This window comes from Ursus arctos, unplaced genomic scaffold, assembly GCF_023065955.2.
Source record: "Ursus arctos isolate Adak ecotype North America unplaced genomic scaffold, UrsArc2.0 scaffold_29, whole genome shotgun sequence".
NCBI lineage: Eukaryota > Metazoa > Chordata > Mammalia > Carnivora > Ursidae > Ursus > Ursus arctos.
In genome coordinates, this window is record NW_026622974.1 from 13,589,133 (window position 1) to 13,611,742 (window position 22,610).

The following is a 22,610-nucleotide window of genomic DNA, read 5'->3' on the forward strand; positions in this document are numbered from 1 at the left end:
TTAAACCTGATTACAATGTAATTGTAAAAAAATGCGTATTTATAAAGAAAAGAAGTTAGTGAGTAGAAATGGATGAAGGCACTCTGCCTCTCTGTATATTGGAATCAATACCTGAAGACAGCAATTGCCCATCCCAAAGCCCATGGCATCCATGTAAATATGATCAGGCTTAGAAGCTTTGGCCGCCTCCTCATCCTCAGGAAATGTTTCTATAAACGGAGACGGTGTATTCTTGTCCTTAAATACTGCAGGATTAAATTTAAAAAAAAAAGAGAGAGAAGGGTGACATTCAGGGATTCAACAGCGATTCCCCAAGTGTGTCTCCCATCCCGCCAACCACTGTGGACTTACTTGGTACATTGATGACAACCTTTTCTCCTCTCCTGTGTCGGATATTTCGTGTTAGGGTACTGAAACAGACAACCAAACGTCATAAATCGGCCACCTAAGAACCACCATGCAAAAGAAGAATTTGATCATATAACATGTAAATAGAATGAAATCCTACCTCAAACTAATTCTCTGAGGCAATCCTATAGAATATTGATGTGGATCAAGGTATTCTGAGGGAATATGCTGTGAGAAAGCTCTGTGTTACCACCACTTCCTCTGCCCCTTGCTCAAGAATGCCATGCTCTTCCCTGTTCAACCCCGGATACCCCAGCTCCCTGTAACTTCTCAAATCAAACTCAACTGTCTGGGGTCTGCCGTGGTCTGGTCTCACCGTGTTTCTAACACTCCCCATGTCTTCCAAAAACTTCAAGCTTTACTATTCACTTTCCCTAGGCATCTCTGGAGCCCCAATACCTTGTTACTATCCCTCCCAATTGGCAATATGAATACCTATCTTCTAGACCCACAGTGTCAAACCAGAAGCCACCAGGCACACTGTGGCTGCTGTGCACTTGAAATGGGGCTAATCCTAATTAAAATATGCTGTGATGATAACATACACACCAGATTTTGAAGACTACAAAATACAAAAATAAAGTACAATGTCTTATCGATAATTTTAAAATACTGATTACATGTTGAAGTAATTTTGGATAAACTGGATTAAATAAAATTATAAAATTCCATCTTTCTTTTTTACTTTTTTCATGTGACTGTTAGAAAATTTAAAACAACATCTGAGGCTAGCATGATTCTAGCAGACAGTGGTGATGCAGACTCCGATAGCAGACCAGCTCTTTCCCATGTCTGCCAGGATCTCCTCAGTCAGAAGCATCCTCTTTCTCCGAGGAGGGTCTCTGATCCTCCTTCCTACCTTTGGGAATCCGGCATAGTATCTTTCCTTGCAGCTGAATCTATTTTCCCCCTGGCACACTATAACATTTGAAGTTGGGGACTCCATCTATAAATCTGTTCCCCCCCCAGACTCTGCATATAGCAGATGTGCAGACCTGACAAAGGAATCAATACTGACAAGTCCCAAGGTCCCCACTTGCAGGTCGGGACCCTCAGTTTAGGATGACAGAGGAGACTCAAGGTACAAAGCAAGATCAGAGTGGTGTGGGCCCTGAAGCCACTTTAAACCCAGGAATGAAACTACAAACTACCAGAGCTAGAAGTTAATAGAACAGAAGGTAAAGAGTTGTACATATTTTGCCTTATTATGAAGGGTATATTGAGTAGAATGTGATCACATGGAGAGTGGGAAAAAAGGTAGGAGTAACTAAGAGGAAACATCCCCAAATAGATGTTTATACAACAGGGCTGAAAAAAATCTGTATTCTAAAGACAACAGTGGCTAAGCCAACAACTAAGATGATTTGTAAGACGGGCAAGTCAAGCCGTGCTCTAAGAAGCAACGTTCATTACAAAAGGAGCCTGAATTCAGTAAGCGCTCAACAAGGATTCTAGAAAGAGGAGCGCCTTACTCTCAGCAGGCAGGGTAAGAGTGAGGGACATCTGCGTTTAAAGGCGCAGCCATACTCACCTGAAGCGGGGGTGCTTATTTATGGCTTCATCAGGAAAGAAGAGGGACTTGGAAGCTCCTCCTTCAACCGGATTGGGTTTGAACTCTGGCAGCGTGAACCCAGGACAGCCTAATCTACAACAAATTGAAGAACTAAGTAGGTAGGATTTGTTTTCAAAAGTTAATAATGTCTCGCCATCACCGCACCTTAAGAACCACCCACACCTGTCTAGCTTCCCCCCTACAGGGGGTCTAGCACATGAATGCTGTGTGAATACTGTGCTCTACAAACACCCCCTTGTACTTGGTCTTCCCCACCAACATCTTTTGCGATTGCAGCCTGTGAGAGACTTTACCAGAGACCCTCCATCCACTCAGGATCTCCAGAGTGCTGTTCACGTCCTAGCCATCTCTTCATTTAACAGCGAGGACCAACAGCACAGAAGTCCCTCAGCTAGGTCACATCAATGGTCACAGGCTATGGGTTCCCCCTACATGGGGTCTGCTGGTCTTCCTTTACCAGCTCTCATTTCTGATTGTATTTGACCCCTGCACATCCCTACTGCCCCCCACCTGTCGATAAGCTTTGTTCAAGTATCTAAGGGCTCTCCTGCTTTCTGCCTCTACAGATCACCTCAGGAGTCCCTCAGGATTAGGTAGCGTCTCTGCAGGTGTCCCCATCCGCCCCTGAGATCTCCCTCTGATGTTTGAAACCCAACCCCATTCTCTTACTTGACCTAACCAAGAGCTTTAATTCCAACACAGAAAAAGGAACCTCTGTCTTCATCCCTAAACGTAAAGCTCAAATTCCACATCTAGCTCTTCAAGTTAAGAATTTTAAGGTCATTGTTAAATGCGCTGTGAGAGAGGACAAAGACCGACAAAGTTCGTGAATGCAAAACAAGGGAGGCTCTTGTCAGGGCTTTAGATCAGTGGTAGGAAACTCTGGGCTTAAGAGCCAAGACTACCCATGCCTTATGGTTCAGCCCCTACCTTTTATAAAATAAAGCACCTGTTGGCTGCCCATATCCGTCTTGTGAACAACAATGGAATTTGCTGATCTTATCTGGAAAACCATTTCCAGCTATAATGAGGGTTCCTGAGAATTCTTGCAGCTGTGTGCATTATTTACTAGGAGCCTGCAAACTTTGGGGAAGTCCTGTAAGAGTGGCAGACTTCAGTCTTGGGGACTCGGAGGCAACCAGAATTAGGCTGAATGGAGGGAGAACGAAAATGTGTTTGGCAGGACAAAGACAGTCAGAACTCCGATCCTCAAACTCCGACAGCCCTGCTTTCCTCGCAGACCGGCACCATCCGACAGAAGCTTTGCAGCACGGGAAGGTCTCATGTCCACACTGTCCAATCCAGTGCGTCCAATACATGCACCTAGCGAGCACTTGAACTGAGCCCCGTGTGACTGAGGAACTAAAATTTCCACTTCAGTGTCATTAATTTAAATTTAAACATTCACTTGGCCACTGTTTTGGATTATAGCTCCATGACAGAGTTTTGTCTCTTCACAGAGAAAAATCGCAGTTTACACTTAAGAAACCAAGTACTCCTTTCTCTCTTGACACCACAACAAAACTTTCCTTATCATTTACCACTGATAGAAGGTGAGGCTTCTTCAACTAAATAATAATTATTCTTGTTTTGTTTACAAGCCCAAAAATACCCTCCCATCAAAAAATATGAGTAAGCTTTTTAAAAAAATTAGATTTGTAGAATAAAATTTATTCCTCTGTCTTAGCTCTCCCTTTATAATAACTCCTACTGCTTTTAGGATAGCAACCTAAATTCTCAGCTAACAGGATCTGGCCCAACAACCACCTGCCCAGCCTCCCCTTCCCTCTCAAGGTCCCGGCCCCAGCGGCCAGCCTTCTTCTGGTTCTCATGAGGCTCTGCGCTCTCCCTGTTCATCCTGGGACGTCTGCCCACTCTGCTCACCCTCCCTAGGCTGTCCCTCCCCTCCCCAGGCTGTCCCTCCCCTCCCCACTCCCAGTAAACTCCTACCGGGACTCTGGACATCACCCCAATCATCTTCCCCACTTCGCAGAGTCCACCTGACAACCACGTCCCACTCTCTGCTCCGCATCTTTCCCTCACAGCACGTCCTCAACTTCATATTCCCCGGATCTGTGGCCATCTGGTCCCTCAGTCTCGGCAGTGGCAGAGACTGTGTCTGTCTCTATTCATGCCTGCATCCTCGCACTGCATGGGTCTGGCATGCAGCAGGCACTCAATTATCTGAGTGAAAGGCAGAGTCATGATTTTTTTTTTTTTTTTACCTTCTCCTTAAAACACTAGGGCAAAGGACTATGCCAACTCTCTTCCAAGCAAACCTGCCCACCCTCATCCGGCTGGGGCCTTTCTTCTGCAGGGAAAGGGGAGTGGCCTGCATAAAGGAATGAAGCAATCACAGAAAATATGACATGTATCTCTAAATGTCTGAGTTGCTTAAATAGGGTTTCAACCATTTAGATGTTACACTGAAGATTTTTAAAAAAGAAAATCCCAAGTGTCCTTCCAAGACCAGTGGTAGGTCTCCAAATGCCTGTGTTTATTATGGACATTTATCAGAAAAAAAGAGGGAGGGTATAAAAATAGTTCTAAGTGTTTCAGTCTATGGATACCAATCCCCAAAGAGTTTGAACCTTGAGGAGGTAAGCATACTTTGCCGTAATCTGACAGATATCTAGCACAGATAAGTCAGATTTACAAATTTGGTAGAACTGCATTCCTATGCAGAGCTCCTATGTATGACTGTACAATATTTACGTACTTAATTCTAAGCTAAGAGCATAGCTTCACTATTTATGTTTTCTTTATATTTACTTCTAGGAACTTTTGGCCATAACTAGATTTGATGACAACCCGTAAGTTTCCTTTTCAACACAAGACTCAAACATGGCCTAATGACCCCCTCATTCATAGTTAGGATGTATCAACAGTGGACTGGGAGCACTGATGCCAGCTCTCCACCAGGTGACCCTCCCATCGGCCACCAATACCAGCATTCGCCAGCAGGCAAACAGGCACACGGAAGCAACAGAGTCGAGCGAGAAGAGCACCATCAGGCTCAGCTACGCCTTACGGGGTTAGAACCGCTTGGCAGACGCACTGCTCCCTCCACCCCAGCCTCGGGTGGATGCCGCCACGATGCTAGCAGTCACGGTGGTCCTCACGGTCTCGCCCAGAGGCCAGATGAATGCTCTCACGGCAGTGCTCCGGGCCACCTCCCACCCGCTGGAACTGGCACGCAAGTTTGCCTGAGGCCATAACATCACAGGTTCTATCAAATGCAGCACATAAAGCATGAACTGTCTGTAAAGTATGTGAACTATACGGTCAAATGCTTGGGTCATGATCTGCTCTTTTAGAACCCAAAGCTCTGAACGATCTGCTGGGGCAGGTTCAGATAGGAACTAACCTGGGAAATGAAGTTATTGTGCAGAGAGCCTGGTTTTCTCCTAATAAAGAAGTTGCTTCCTTCCGGCGTTTCCTCATGTTGTCTTCGACTGTGTTGAACTCGGACATCGTTCCTCCGTACGGCTGTCCAGGTGTGCCTTCAATCATGTAACTGCCATACTCTGGTCTCCACAGGGTAGGATGGCTACAGAGGAGAAAAAATTCCATTCCACCACATTTTGCTGCCGTCTATTCAATTTTTACAAGTTTTTAAAAAGTCACTTCCAAAAACTGAGACACCATTCCATGTAAGTGAAGCTAAGAACTTTACTGTTCCCAAAGGCTGGTCATTCTCCAGAGCTCTTCAACCAGGTGAGGGTTAGAAGTACAGGGTCCAGAATACTTGTAAGTAACTGAAAACCACACACAGGGCACTCGCTGTCCAAGACAAGCTAGTCCACTTTGTGAGAAAGGAGAGGAGGCCATAAGGGCTCTTTCAGTTCACTGCTGGCCTCCAAACTCAAATGCCGTCTCCAAAACTCAAGGGAGTAGGAAAATGGAACTGGAAAGTACTTGCCCCTTCGCCTTTTTGTCTACTTGAAGAAATATTAAAAAACACCCTGCCAACCAAACAAACTCAGTCTAAGCTTCATCTGGTTCATCTGGCACCATGGTTTGGGATCTCAGTAACACTCTGTCCATGGTTTTGGTTTTTCTTTTCTTTTCTTTTTCTTTTCTTTTTTTTTTTTTTTTTTTAACATTTAGTCATGGTAAACAGGCTTTATGTTGTGTTTATAGTTCTAAGTGCTTAAATACATTCACGTATTTAAAATGTCAACACCCTATTCAGGAGGTATTATTATCCCTACTTTACAGATGAGGAAAGGGAGGCACAGAGACGTTAAGTAACTTGCCCAAGGTTACACGCAGCTATGAAGCAGGGGAACCAGAGCATGTGCTCTCAACTACGATGCCAGCCTGCCTCCTATACATCTGCAGTTCCAGCAAGTTCAGAAATGCTAAAGCAACCTTTGGTATTTCAGCTTACTTTGGGTTTGTCCTTTCCCCCTTTTCTTGCAGAGTTTCAAGAACTTCCTCTCCAGACAGGACCAACCGAACTTTTTTATTTTCATGATCAAAAGACACCAACATGTATTCCACCTATTGAAAGTTAAAAAAAAAAAAAAAATTAACCTTCCAGACTCGTGTTCAGTGTAACCTTCAAGAGGAGGAGGCAGGGAAATGTGAGGGTTGGAAAGGACCCACAGTAACTCAAGACAGTCACATCTGCTTACGCTACATGGCACACAATGAGCGTTCTTTTGCATAATATGAAAGACTGGAGAAAATGATCAGTCAACAGCGCCAGTGTTTGAGGACCAGAACTTATTCCTTTGTTACTTCTTTCTCCTGCTCTACTTAATATCCCAAAGAAAAGTCAAGATGTCCACTCTGACAGATTGTACTTCAAAAGAGAAACATTTCAAAGCTAAAAATCTGTAAATTGCAGTTACAAAATGAAGTTGCATTTTTAACTTTATTTCCTCAACTGGCTTATTGTAGTTTACGAAAGTGGTTATCTGGGCAGATTATCATGGCAGATTATCCTTATTTACTGGCAGGTTATTAAATGCCATTGTAAGTCTCACTGTTGGGAGAGTTAAGTCATAATCATAAACACACCAGTATGCGGAAGTTATTTTAGGAGTTTCAACAATTGAGTCTTGGTTTTTCAAGAGTAACTTAAGACAACTTCCCCACCCTGAAACCGTGTATGATTTACTATGCAAGGTGCCCTAGCGCATTTATAACAATACCTGGTGGAATTCTGATAAAAATCAGGAGTTAAATACCAAAGAAAGACTTTTCTGGGCAGAGTACAAACAGAGCCTGCTTTTGTTTTCCATGAAATCACATAGTTTAAATCATGATGGTTGGTATCAACAGTGAAGACTATGAATCCCGATTTGTGGCTGAAATAAAACATTATCCATCAGTAAGTGAAAAGGTATGGAATCAGATCATTCAGGAGAACACTCAAGAGTACCCTTTGGACAAGATACCAAGACAGAGAAAAGAAGGTGATAAACTGGTGCCCCATGAAGCTGACCACTCAGCGGAAGTATTTTGTTTGGCTTATCATAAAAAAAAAAAAAAGAAAGAAAAAAGCAGCAATACAGCAATAAATCCAGATTTCCAGACTTAGAAACAAATACCCAGAAGCCCATTCCTACTGGGTGGGGTATGAGCTGCTCTCCTCTGAGAGGTCATGCTCTGGTCTGCAGTGGCCTATTCTTCTCTGTACCTGGCTGGTCTTGGAAGGCATTTCAGTCAGCCATCCATTACCACAGACACAGTCATGTTCAACAAGAGAGTTTCGCACCTCCGCTAAGAAATGGAATTATAAAGGGGAAAAAAATGTTAGTAACCACAGAAGAGAGCCTGGCAGGTTTAAAAAAACAAATGAAACTTTCAACTACCTTTTACTACTAGTTGTTGCTATGGACTGAATGTTTGTGCCCCACTTCCCCACATTCATATGTTGAAGCCCTTAATCCCCTACGGGATGGGATTAGTGCCCTTATTAGAAGAAATGAGAAAAATAATCTCTCTTGCCACCACATGAGGACACAGCAAGAAGGCAGCTGTTTATAAGCCAGGAAGAGGACCCTCATCTGGAAACGAATCTCTCTCCACCTTTGACCTTGGACTTCCCAACCTCCAGAACCTCCAGAACCATGAGAAATATGCCTGTTGTTTAAGCCACCTAATCTATGGTATATGTTATAATAGCCTGAACTAAAATGTCTTACTGATAAGTTTAAGTTCCCACTCTTGCTTTTCTATTAGAATATTGCATGTTCAAGAAATAGGTAAGACTACTTGGGTTAGCCTACGTGAACCAGAAATGTGAAATTTGTATTTGTACAATCAACTCAATATCAAATGCCTGAAAACTGGGCTGCAGAATCTGGATTTGCTCCCAAATTTAAATACAGGTTTCCAGATAGCTATTCAGGAGACCTAAATCTGGATAGAGACGCTAAGAGCTGATGGAATAGGAAACCTTATTAAGTCTCAGGATAGATATATAAAAATATCGTAAGTATGAGAAACAAGTTTTCTCTTAAATGAGAATAAGAAAGATGGTATGCTGTGAATTTTCTTATGTGGATCCTAATCTCCAAATCCATCATTTGAAAGTAGGCACGATCACCTATTTTACAGATGTGCAAAGACGCTCAGAGAGGCTGAGTAAGCTGCCCAAGGCCACAGTGTCAGGCATGGGTGTGAACCGAGCCTGTCTGGCCTCAAAGCACAGCACGCCTTGCTACTAGGACTCTAAAAGGATGCCAATCTTGGTTAGTAATGATAAGCTTTTAGAAAAATTGTTATAGGGGCGCCTGGGTGGCTCAGCTGGTGAAGCATCTGCCTTCAGCTCAGGTCAAGATGCCAGAGTCCAGGATCGAGCCCCGAGTTGGGCTCCCTGCTCACCAGGGAGCGTGCTTCTCCCTCTCTGCCCAGCTTGTGCTCTATCTCTTTTTCTCAAATAAAATCCTTAAAAAAGAATTGTTAGAAGCTCTATGAGGCAGGGACAGTATATAATACTGGCTGAAAACCTCACAAATTGATTATGCCTCAATTTTAAGAAGTGGGCCTGACATTAATATATTACAGAAGTTGAGACACAGCAGTTACAGTTACAGATCTAAACGGATGCCTTAGCTCATCCTAGGCCCAGGACAGAGCTGCGGGCTCTACGACCCCTGCTAGCTCTCAGGAGGAATCTTCCTACTTCAGTACTTCCTCCTTTGATCACGGGCTCCAACACATCTGCAGGGCATCGTCAATTATCTGTGTTCTCTTCTTAGACAGCATGTTTCCTGCAAGACAGATGAAGAGATACTCCCTAGCTTACTGGGTTCCCATCATTTATCTATTATCAAAATGAGCAAGAATTTTTGTACCACTTATATAAGCCGAAGTGCAATAACTCTTGTTGGTTTCCTAGTTTTGAAATAATTGAAATCCTTAGTTTTCAAAATCACTCTGAGACCACGAGTTTAAAGCATGGGAAGGGCAGGAGAACAAAACGCTCAAACTCAGCCTGCGTTTTAAATATCAGCCAAGCGGATGACATTTAAAATGCTTACAAACCAAACTCTCCTTAATTAAAAAATAATCATCCATGATCTCATTAAGCAAATGTGACAGAAACACATCAGAATATTTACTCAAGGAGACAAAAAAAAAAAACCAAATAAATGCACTTACTTTCGGATAAAATGAAAGTTCAGTTAGAAGCCTTTAAGAACCCCCTGAACATTTTGCAAACTCAAATTGAAGGTGCTTGGAAGTAATCTCCCCGCCGCCCCGCCCCAGTCACTTTGCTTTTCTGCCTCCGTGCTCAGGATGGTTCTTTCAGCTCTTGGCTTTTTTGTTATCTTTTTAAACCCCCTCAATACATTTATGTTTATTTCTAATGCTACATCACACAAGCAACAAATAAGTAACTCGATCTTTCCTAAGAGCCAAGCGAGAGCCAAAATGGAGTTTGGTTCAGTGAGCTAGCTGTTGAGTGATAATGAAGTGACACGTTAAGGCAATGTTCTCCCCATGCAGACTACCCTAAAGCCACAGTGATTTTATTGTATCTGGATTTTGTCCCCATCTTAAGCTTCCTTTTTGCATCCAAAGGATGAGAGGAAAAGACAAAATAAAAAAAATAACAGAAGACGGCACAGAGGCCCTTCTGAACACAACAGATTCCAAGGATTAAACATACTAGCTTTCCTAACTTCGAAGAGCATGTGGGCTGTGTGTTCTGAGATACAGCGACATCTACGTACACGGAGCACATACACAATCCCGAAGGCATTATCAGTGCACTGCAGAGTGACTAATTCAAATGTGTGTAATCAACATAGTACTTGGAAGTAGCATAAACAGCCAATGGGCTCTCTTCTCGGTACACAGATCGTAACTCCCTAAATGTAACTTAGGGACACTGCTACGTAGTACCCATCAGGGATCTTTTAGACACACTAAAAATAATGAAGCACTATGTGAGACACTCATTTTAAAATGTGTACTTTTTCTACAAATGAAAATTAAAATTAGGTTTCATTGCTAAAAAGGCTAAATTTTATCCCACTAGGGTAAAAAGCCACTAATATCTCAGAGCTGTTGAATCAAAGCCGAAGGCCCATTCAGTAGACTACTATGTGTTAGTATATAGCGTTGCTAGGGATGACCTGAGCAATAACTCACTAGTCATTCAGTGCAGGTTTACACAAGGATGAGGTGCTTTATGTTCATCCGAAATTAGGCCAACAGAAGTAAAGAATCTTAATTGAGGGTGATGTAAGTACTCCGGACAACGCTGGATATGTTGTAGACAGGAAAATATTCATGGCATCAGAGTTCAAGATAACAAGAGTAACTGTTAATATCAAAGTGTGTTTTAGGATTTATGTTGTCTTTAAATGGCATTTACCACTAGTTTAAAATAAATTTCCTTTTTTTGATACACTACCATGAAGGTAAGGGTTTCAAGGAGCTTAGACTTTGAGGAAAGGTTGGACATTTTATAAAACATGAGTGTTTACATTTCTACTCCCTGGAGGTAAAAACGGTGATTAGGAAAGCAATCTAGTTCTATAAGGCTCATAAGCAGTTAGAAGCAGTTCCTTGTTCAGGGAGGTTCGACTTCGAGAAATTCTTTTGTCTCCAGCCATCCTACTGGAATTCAAAATTTGGGGTTCAGGGCCAACGCCTCCACTCCACTGTTGGTGTTCTTCCAGTGGCCCAAGCAATAGGCTTGACTCCTGCTAGAACTACCTGTCGCTCCTCAGAGACCCAGTTTTCTCTTTACGCTAACTCCAAAACAAGCCCACAGCCACTTTGAGGGTTAGGATCCAGTTAAAGTTCATGACCCATCAGTACCCAAACCCATGGTCTTGCTGTCTGGCCCCACCCCTCTGTCCTTTCACTCACTCAACAAGGCCCAATACTGGGTAAGTGCTGGCAATATGGTGAAGAGTCAGGCTGGTGCGGCTCCTGTTCTCAAGCTTCCATTGCTGCTACAGCCACAGCCAGTAACTCAACGGAGCAAAATGATCTCGGGGAACGCTTGGGATGACCAAGCAGAACTGCGGCCTCTGCAGAACGGATTCAGTCTAGGGGATCAGAAGGCTTCCTGGAGGAAAGGGACTAGCCAGACGAAGGGGAGGGTCTACTGATGTTTCAACAACCTCCCAGAGGATTCCCACGCTTTTCCCAACCCCCATTCTGACTGCAGCATAATCACAGGTCTGGCTGGTCAGAGATGCAGATAAACTGGGTCCACCCCATAGAGATCACGCCAAAGAAATGCTTTTGTAGTTGAGTCTAAAGTCATATCAAATTCTTAAATTGTTGGATGTATTTTGACTTTCTCTCCTACTGTGAAATGTCATTTCATACCACAGGAATACACAGGGTGTACTCTAGGAAAGTTTACACTTTTGGAAACTAAAATAAATGTGGCCTCACCCTGACCTGGTCTTCTGCTGGCATCCTAGATTAGGACTGCAGCTTACAGAGTACGCAGCTTTTTATTTATAATATGTTAATCTCAATTTTAACAACACATAACATCAGTGAATTTCCTGTATGATTCAGTGAAGTAACTTCCTTGAATCATTACCTTGGCCCACACAGAGAAAAATTTTTCACATGCCAAGATTAGTAATTTGAAGCCTAAGTGAAAAAATTGAAGACTTAAGAGGGAAAGAAGGGGCACCTGGGTGGCTCAGGTGGTTAAGCGCCTGCCTTCAGCCAGGTCATGATCGAGTCCTGCATTGGGCTCCTTGCTCAGCAAGGAGCCTGCTTCTCCCTCTGCCTCCCACTGCCCCTATTTGTACTCTCTTCTCTGACAAATAAAATCTTAAGGAAAAAAAAAAAAAAGACTATGTTAAGGCATTCTTACCTTCTTTCTAATCAAATCTAGCAGAACCCAACCAGTCTCCTCACACAAATTAACCTCACAAAAGGTAGTTCCATCAAGTAAAGTTACCAATGAATGGTGAGGTTTCCTATGGCCACCAACTTAAGACAACCCGAAACCTAAACCAGAAGACAATTCCTTCTGAAGAAACAATATTGTAAATATAGTTTTTATTTACCTCAGAACATCTGTACTTTAGACCTATGGTTTCTGGGTTCTAAGGACAAGTGAATTCCTTGGCTCTTTCCTGTGGACATACTCCTCTCAGAGTCCTGGTCACCACGTGGCTAACAAGAAAGCAGGTAACCTGGTCCCCACGCAGAGAGAGGCTGCTTTGGATCGGCTGCTCTGCAGTGCTTGGTGCTGAGGGAGGGTGTGCATCGAGAACGTCTGGGGCGGCACACGCCAGGTATGGGCGAGCCTAGGGCTTTAGCACGGGGCACGCAGGTGCTGGCGAGAACACCCACTCTCCATGGTGGTACCCAGCTCTGCCCAAATGCACTCCTAGAGCTGGGCAAGCAAGAGAACATCCTTTAAGGTCTAAGTTAGGTTGGCCTAAATTCAAGGACTGCCCGAGAAACAGAAATTTGGAGTTTTAGTTTTTAGAACTAGTGGTAGACTAACCCACCAAAGGGGTTTTTAAAAAAAAAGAAAAAAAAGTTCTAAAGAGTGAGAGCCAATGTTAAAACAGAAATTCCACCTTCAAAGTGAATGCTGTGTCCAGAGGGGCTCACCTCTGCCCCCAGTGACAGGGCAGGGGGTGGGGGGCAGGGATTCAACACCTCCAAGTTTAATGCTATATTCCGCCATCACAAGAATCTGAGCACAGACACTCTTTCATAATCACATCTCATAAAGGCAGCATCAGGGCTCCCCCTCAGGCCCGACACCTGGATGTTTGGGCAGACCCCACTGAGAGAGCAATTTTAACTTTCAGTTGGGATGTGGAAGACGGAGACTCCTGTTACTATAAACTCCTTTCCTGCCATATTTGAAGTTCGTGTTAAAGAGGTAAGACAAAGCTCCTGATTTGGGCCCACTACCTGCTGCCCTGGGCCGAGGCTGGCACGGGCTGCATAACTATCGAGTGAGGTCAGCCTGACGTTCGTATAAAGGGCTCACCCGCCTCTGCCCTTTCACAGGGCTCCGCTGCCAGCCGAAGATTAGCTGGGAAGGCTGCAGTCACATTACTGAACCCGTTCGCATTTGTCCTGCAGACCGAGAAATTACCAAGCAGATTCAATATTATAGTTTTGAAAAGATGTTGGCATTTCTCTAGAAGGGAATCACTGGCCATCTGGTAACAAGAAATACTGAAGCAACTGTGGCTCTGAGACATTCATATTTTCACTCAAACAAAAAGCCTACTTCCTTTATCACTACCATCCCCTCGCTGTTTTCTTTTTCTGTCCACCTTCACTCTCATCTTGGGTTGGAGCCCATGAAAATTGTCAGAGCGCTTTTCCTCCTGCTTATTTGGGAGCTGCTATACGGGGGGAGCAGGCTTTGGAGTCCCTCAGCTTCTGGGAAGTACATAAAAACTGCGTGTAAACTGCCTGAGGCAGTGGTAAGCACGCAGCACCACGCAGATGCTAGTGGCTACGGTTTTCTGGCTCGTGGGCGGGGGTACGTTTATGGAGGCAGCATAGTGTCTTAGAGCTGTTTTCCAAATGCCGGTTACAAGCTCCGTCGTGAGCCAAAGTCGGCTGTCATTAACATTACATAAAAATCTTGAAATAGAGACGCTCAGAATATGTCACTCGTGGGAAGGCAAGTTCCATTTCACCAAAGTATTGCATCTGGCAGTTGTTTCAGGTACTACTGGTCTCAGTCAAAAGTGAAAGCTGGTAGTGTCGACCACCACCTAATTCTACAGTTAAGTAGTCCTGGGTTTCTGCACCAAGCTGATCAAGTCATTCCCCTCTTTGAAACTTTCGAGCGGCTCACACTGAGCAAAAACCCCACCCCCTCACCAAGAGCATTAGGACCGGTCTTCTGGCTCTGCCTCCTTCATTTCAAACCTCCCTCCTCCCCACCATGTTGTGGCCATACCTATGTTTTTCCAACAACCAAGTCAGGGCCTGGACAGCACTTCTATTCTCTCTGCTTGGGAAGATTTCACCTTAGCCCTTCAAATAGCTGGCTCCTGTGGGTCTCAATAACTTAAGTGCTACCTTTCCAGAGAAACCTTTGCTGACCATGCCACTCCCCCAGCACTAGGACCTCCTTGCTCCTATCCCCAAGGGGACACCACCCTGCTCAGAACAGTCTTAATTTTCCCTCTTTTCTTAGAAATATTACAATTACAGACATTTGGCATTTGTCTTAGACTCTGGGACTTAGTTTCATCATTTGGAAAAACAGGAGGGGGAAAAAAAAGTCCCTTCCTGCTCTAAAGCAATACAAGTATCCCCCTGCTTTTCAAAAATTTGAACCAAGCCACTTCGTTTGTATGAAAGACCTACATTAGCACAGGTTTCCCTGTTATCAGAAAGTACGGTGTTCTATAAAAAGTTTTGTAAGCAGTAAGAAGTGGTGTAGAGAGAAGAGTGTTCCCTGTTTTCCAGAAGTTTGCTATAGGCCACTTGCTTTTACAAGACCTACATTAGCATAGTAACTTGCTCCCCCCCCCAAAAGCAAAAATCCTCTTTGGAAAAACATACTAACGTAGGTCTTTCATAAAAACAAAACGCCATATTGCAAAACTTTCATAAAGTGGGGGATAACTGTACCTGTTTTTGCTAAATGAAAGAAATCTGAAGGGGATTTTTCCCCCCTTTACGGAAAAAGGCAAAAATAACGTCCCCCCACCAGGACCTTATAGAGACAATGGGCACTCCGAACAGTGAGAGGGTAGCCAAGTCCCTTCCTTGGGACCCACAGCCAGCATGTCAGCCTAAAGCAGGCAGAGTTCTGACCTGTGTCAGTGAGCACCTGGGCTTTATCCTGGTTTATTTTGTGCATCGAAGATATGTCCTAAAGTATCAAAAAAGTCTAAGGTGATTTTTGGGGTCCAGGAACACTCAAAAATTCTTCTATATATTAATGGTAATTGCTGCTTCTCTTAATTCTATTTTGGGTTACAAAAGGTTTCATAGGGATGCTCTACTTGCGGTTGGTGGCGGAAATCTATATTTCTGTATTTCTATTAAGCTCTTCTAGAAATTCTTCGTATATGATCATCCACTTTTCTTTCACTTTCAAATACGTTACTCACTGCACAGCCAGGAAGGTAATTTTATTCAAATGCATTGTCTTGCCCAAAGCTTACCCTTTTAAGCATATGATCTCTTAAAAATTTTTATGTATATATCAGTGGAAGTCTTTCTAAAATTGATCACATCCTCTTCTGCTATCAATAGGAAGATCCTAAACACATTTTCATTTTTTATTAAGGCTTCAGACTTCATTAGCAATTCATTTAACTAGAATCACAGCAGAGCAACTTGGAAGTACAATGGGCTGCAACGTCTAGATGTGCTTTTCACAGCTGCTCTCGGAATCAGGCTCTCTTGCTTCTGCCTCGATTGATTTGTTTATATTTCCTTCTGAGCTGAGAAACCAGATGCCAAGCTTTCAGGAATTGTGTATTAAGGGCTTAAGACGCCTTTAGGAGTAAAGTGCATAAACTTTGTAATTAGAAGCCTTTTGTTTACTTCCTAGTCCTCTGAGTACTAAAGCCCCCAGGATCAGGACCCCCTAGATATGGTTTAATACAGCAGTGGCAGCCTTGGGGGGCCAAGAGGAAAGGACTACCATACTTAAGCACAGGCAGGGCTGTCTAAAGCATGCTAGATAAAAAGGTACCTTTCAAGGGCCCAACTTGTGTAAATATGTGAACGTTTCCAGATGGAAATGAAGGACACACTCCTCAATAACCTCTTCAGGTTTGTGTAAGGTTTAAAGTGCTCAGAGCATATCCTTTCAAACAAAAACTTTTTTTTTTTATTAAAAAATATTAACTTTCTAGGGTTGCAAGTCACTGCTGCAACCCTTAACTCTTGAAAACAGCTCAGACAAGTGCCAGACAGCTTTTTACAGGTACTTCAAGATCTTTACTATATCTCTGGAGCATTAAAATATGTGAAGCCCTGTGTACCCCAGCCCATGACCCCTGCAGGTAATCCAAACGGGGCAGAGTCACAGCCCGGATTCTTACTAGCTTCCAGGAGAAGGGTCATGGAGTCTCTTGCCTAACAGTTCAACTCCGCTACATCAGCATCCAGGAAGGGGGAAAAAAAAAGCATTAACCAAATCCAAAGGACCTCAAGGGAAGGGAGACAAGACCAGTGGATCTGTGTGAACATTTATGTAATGAGGAACATCTGGTTTGGGGTTCTTTTGTAATCTTGTTCTGGAAATAAGTTTAACTACCAAACCCCAAATGGTCTGACCATGACAGACACGGAAAACCTAAGCATACAGAAAGCTCTCCAAAGAGCGTCCAACAGTACAAACATAGCCATATAAACTCTCCAAGGATACACCAATCCAGATAACCAAGGTTTCTGAATACCTATCAAGATGCATCCAAAATGAGCTCTTCTGGCCAGAAGTCTGAGCTTTAATCATGTTTCCCTAATGTCTTAAACAATGTCTGAGAAACCTAATCTTTAAGTGGAGACTCAGGGTCATCACTCTAATATACTCAATCCATTACAATCATTTTCAATATACTACAGAAAACTTAATAGCCACGGAGGTATTGCTTAAGTGATACCCAAACTCACATGCTATCCAGTTCAACTAGAATAGTTCAGTTTTGCTTCTTTCTAAAATTATAATCAAGATTTCAAGGACCCTATGAGCTGTGAAAACATCCGTGGGCTCTGTGCCATTTATTTTGGCCAGAAACCAACTTTTGCTTTTCTCCCAAATTCTTAATATGTTCCAGATAGGCTGTTGCCAAAGCCTTCAGACCCTCCCTAACCAGCAAATCCAGTGGCTTCACTTCAGTTCCCATCCTTCCACAGCTCTCGAAAGTGTGCTCTCCTTCTTCCCATGCAGGACAGGGCTACCAACCCTCACACACTTTCCTCTCAGGATCCCACGAGTCTTCATCAGAGTTCTGAGGCGCCACCAATGTTTCTTCTCCCTGGGCTAGCTCGCTCTCCACTTTGGTTTTAACCACCATCTTTAGGCCTATGGCTGCCCCGCCATACATACAGTCAGCTCAGATGTTGCTCCAGCTTTCTCCTGTCTACCTGGTTATTTCTACTGAATGAGTACAGGGCTCCTTAAATAAAAGGGTTCCAGACCTGAATATCCAACCAACAGTTCCCTGAAGAACCATCCTTACAGGGAGTCTTATTCACTTGGTCATCTTTGCAGGAACAGATATGAGAGACATGACCTAACCACTTATGTGCTAGGTCCTTTCACTCCTTCTCTAAAGTATCTTTTTTTTTTTTTTAATGATTTTATTTGTCAGAGAGTGAAAGAGCGCACACAAGCAAAGGAAAGGCAGGCAGAAGGAGAAGCAGGCTCCCCGCTAAGCAAGGAGCCTGACGTAGGACTCGATCCCAGAACCCTGGGATCATGACCTGAGTTGAAGGCAGGCACTTAACTGACTGAGCCACCCAGGTGTCCCTAAAGTATCTCTTTAATGTACACAAATCGATCCCCAGAGTTCTAGGCTACACTCTCCTCTCTCTCCTAGCAATGACATGTCCTCTGTAGTGTGGGCTCCTTGTCTCTAGTTATTCCACCCAACCCATTACATTTCCCGCTATGACCAAAAGGACCTAGAAGAAATACTCTTGTACCAGTCTTGGACTTAACAATACTACATCTCCTGACATGGCCTATTACAAAGGACCTTTGACAGCCTGAACCCAACCCACCTTTCTAGCCTCAACTTCTAGCCATTCCCTTTTCCCTGCTTTGGTCCTGTGTTTCAGCAATATTCCCTCAACAACAGGCACCTCCATAATCTCACATTTGTGCATTCCCTTTCCTTTCTTCTCCATCTCCCTTTGAGACCTACCAGACGGTTCACTCCCCACCTTCCATCCCTAAGACTCCCAGGATCTCTAGATACACAACCAACTCCTCCTCTCCTCCCTCCCCTGCACCCACCCACCTGTGTACCACTGGAGTTCAAGGGCAGAGAGCTGCTCACTTTTCTTGATTATGCTCTTCAACCCCATGACCTAACACAGGAAGTCCTTGACATACAGGAAGTACACAATAAATACTTAATTTAACAATTATCCATCATGGAAATAAAGCCTTTAGTGTTTTGCCATATGTAAGTAAAACTTAAATATCAGCTATTTTCAAGAAAACATTTTTGCAATACCATCTTGCTTTTAACAAAAAAGTTGTGAGGCTCAAATAGGCTTAAGACATTAAAAAATTTCTAGAAACCTAGTATCTATGGCTTTATAATTAGATTACTTTGTCAGCAGCCAGTGAAGTATATTATCCTAGACCAATGCTAAAACCCAAAAGATGACAGGGTAAGGAAATAGATTCTCCCATTTCTTGTATACATTTCCCGATTTTAATAAGTTGTATGGAATTTAGAGTACTCTGAAACAGTTAAATTGTTAAATACAATTAGAAACTATATATATGTAAACATGCAATTCGAAACTAAATGGTAGTTTGTGTTTTTATTAGTCTTATAGATGAGATTGTGGTCTTAAGAATTTAAGTTCTGGATTAAGATAACACAATCATTCGGGGGAAGACTTGGGGCTTAGCCTTGCCTCTTCAAATTAAAATCTTTCATAAAATGTATGCAAACTTTTCAAAGAATTGTGTTTTCCGCAAATACCCAGTCATAGGATGAAAATGGTGATACTAAGTGATGAACGTCACAGCATAAAGGCAAAGAAAATCCTGACTTTAAAAAAAAAAAAAAAACTTGGCTAGGGGAACCTGGCTGGCTCAGCTGGAAGAGCATGCAACTCAATCTTAGGGTCATCAGTTCAAGCCCCACGAGCGGTGAAGAGATTACTTACAAATAATACAAATAATAAAGAAAAAAGAAAAACTTGGCTAAATGTTGGTTGCTGGAGATATCATATAACCACATGGGCAGCCAGCCTTTGGACAAAGTTTACAGAGAAAGGGGAACAGAGCTGAAAGGATAATAGAACAAATGGGAAAGACTTCTACTTCTGCTCAAGATGGAGTAAAAGCAACCAATTTTACCTTCCCACCTGAAACAGCCAAAATGAGAGAGAGTATATGAAATAGCTTTTTCAAGACACTGGATGGCAGGTAACACAAGGCAGAGATTCCGGAGATGTGGGGGAGAAAAAGCGAAGTGAGCCCTCCAATTGCCCCAACTTACTGCCTGGAAGAGAGGCTCCAGATCACGGGCAGGAAGGTGAAACAGAACCTGGAGTACTCCCTGAACTGAAGAGAGAGAGCTGAAGGCCTGAGGAAACCAAATCAATTAGAGTTCACAGGACCAAGTACCACAGAGAAGAGAGCTGTACAGAGAACCCTGGAGATCTGCAGAGGGTTCCCCCTCAAGGATTCAGTAGTACATCAACCCATAAGAAGGCAAGTACCCAAAGCTGGGACCGAGTGTGTTCCCACAAGCCCAAATAGAGTAACTCCTAATTCAGGGGCACTGGGGAAAATATTCATAAAGGTCTTGCCTCAGTAGAAGGATTAAACTAGAGACTTCTCCAGATCTGCCTAATTATAAAATCGAGACCTCAAAGGACTGAACTACCTCCAAACAATTACATTGTAGAACAAGGCTTAAAGAATACGGTTAGAAATATACAAATAACAAGCACCCAAAAGGTAAAATTCATAATATCTGACATCCAATCAAAGATTACCAGGCATGCAAAGAAGCAGGGAAACATTCAGAAAAGAATAAACCTGAACTTAATCTTAAATAACAAAGATGTTAGAATTAGCTGAGACATTAAAACAGTTATTAGAACTGTATCCCACATGTTCAAGGAGTTTAGTAAGGTTGCAGAAGATCAATGAACAGTCAGAAACTGCAACATAATACCATTTACAATAGGAAAAAAATATGAAACTGTGATATATCTAACAAAAGATGGGAAAGACTTGGACGTTAAAAACTAAAAAAACCATGGAGGAGAGAAATTAAAGATCTCCTTGTTCATGGGTCAGAAGACTCATTAAGATGTCAATTCTTCCCAAACTGATCTACAGATTCAGTGCAATTGCAGTCAAAATCCCAGGACGGTTTTGTTTTTGGCAGAAATTGCCAAGCTGGTTCTAAAAACCAAGTAGAAATTCAAAGGGCCTAGAAAAGTCAAAACAAGTTGAAAAAGAAGAAAGCTGGAGAGCTAACACTGCCTGATCTCACAACATATTATAAAGCTATAGTATAGCTAAGTATAGACGGATCAATGGAACAGTACAAAGAATCCAGAAATAAAGCCACACACACAGACAGACTACTGGAATTAGACAAGCTACAGAGGCCATGTACCTCTGGCAGTGGAGAAAGGATAGTCTTTTCAACAAATGGTACTGGGGCAACCAAAATCAAAAATGCATCCCTTATACCATCGGTAAAGCTAACTCAAAATGGATCACAGACCTAAATGTCAAGTGTAAGGTTATAAAACTTCTAGAAGAAAATATGGGAGAAACCGTTTGTGGTCTTGGATTAAGGAAAGATTTCTTAAATAACCACACCAAAAGTATGATCCATAAAAGAACAAGTGAACAAACTGACTTCATTAAAATGAACTTCTCTGGTCTTCAAAAGACACCCTTATTAAGAGAATGAAAACGGACTGGGAGAACATATGTGCAATGTAAATTATCTGGTAAGAACTATATCTAGAATATATAAAGAACTCTCAAAACTCAGCTAGGCAAATGACCTTAAGCACACTTCACAAAAAAGACATACAGATGGCAAATAATCACATGAAAGGATACTCATCACCACTGGTCTTAAGGGAAATGCATACTAAAAACACAACAAAAAAGTACCATCGCGTACTTATTAGAATGGCTAAAATTAAAGAAACTGACTATACCAAGTGTAGACACAGATGTGGACAAACAGAAACTGGTATACGCTGCTCCTCGGAATGTAAAATGGTTCAGCCACTTTTAAAAACTTTAATAGTTTCCTTAAAAAGTTAAAACAAATCACTCATATGGAATAATCAAGGTAGACAAAAGCATAAATCCATACAAAGACTTACACATTAATCTTCATACAAGTTTTGTTTGTAATAGCTAAAAATTGGATACAATCCAAATAATGGATAAATTGTAGTATATCCATGCAATGGAATATTGCTCAGTAATTCAAAGGAATGAACTACTGATACATGCAATAAAATGAATGAATCTCAAAATATACAAGCGGCTTAAAAAGCCAGACCAGAAAAGTACAGGCTTTATGATTTCCTAGATGATAAACTCTAGGAAATGCAGTCTACTACGGTGCCAGATCAGTGGTTGCCTATGGAAGTGGGGAGGGAAGAGGAGAATTACAAAGGGGCACGACGACATTTTTAGAGATGATGTATGTTATTTTGATTGTGCTGGTAGTTTCACAGGTGTATACATATATCAAAACTTATCAAACTATATTTTAAATATGTGCAGTTTACTGTATGTCAATTATATCAAAATAAATGTGTCGAAGAGTTTATAAAAACCCACCTAACTTGGTTAAAGTATGTATAAAGAATATTAATTAGCAAGCTTATTAGAATATGGTCCATCCAATACCAGCAACATCAGTAATGCCCCAAATTTAGTTTTCTAAATTTAACAACACATTCAGATGCCTTGAGTATATAAAAAGTTCAGAAACACAAATGTATTTTTCCTTGATTTCACCACTGTGCTTTAGAGACAGGTGAACAATAAATACTGTTAAAACAACGTCCACAGTGATAGCAAAGTGACAGAAAGATAAAACTTTGCTTTATAGGTCACAAAATACTCAATGACCTATGTAAGAAACCTGAACATTCCTAATGACTATCAAGAAATATTTGTGCTCAATATCTAATTCTAGTCAGTGTCCAATAATGCATTTTTAAGACACAATTTAGATTTCTAAATGCAATTTAGAAATACTATAGTTATCAAATACCATCAATACCATCGAAAATAACCAAGCTAATGGTTAATAACTGGCTAAAAAAACACCCACACACATGGAATGCCTCATTCCCCAACGACCATAGCCATTTATTTTTTAAATTATTTTTTTCAAGTTTTTATTTAAATTCCAGTTAGTTAATAGTAGTATTAGTTTCTGGTGTAGAATTCAGTGATTCATCATCTACAAACACCCGGCACTCATCACAAGTGCCC

The 22,610-nt window shown here is 42.2% G+C and overlaps 1 protein-coding gene across 1 annotated transcript in view; it reads right to left on the bottom strand.

The window, feature by feature from the left end:
- The window catches only part of GCLC (glutamate-cysteine ligase catalytic subunit), a 45,147-nt gene that overhangs the window by 17,698 nt on the left and 4,839 nt on the right, over positions 1-22,610 (bottom strand). The window contains exons 2-6 of the mRNA XM_026507222.4: positions 6,375-6,487; positions 5,349-5,531; positions 1,940-2,053; positions 352-410; positions 112-245 (exon numbers count right to left, since the gene is read on the bottom strand). Coding sequence (XP_026363007.3) covers positions 112-245; positions 352-410; positions 1,940-2,053; positions 5,349-5,531; positions 6,375-6,487 — 603 coding nt within the window. The remainder of the gene's footprint in view (positions 1-111; positions 246-351; positions 411-1,939; positions 2,054-5,348; positions 5,532-6,374; positions 6,488-22,610) is intronic.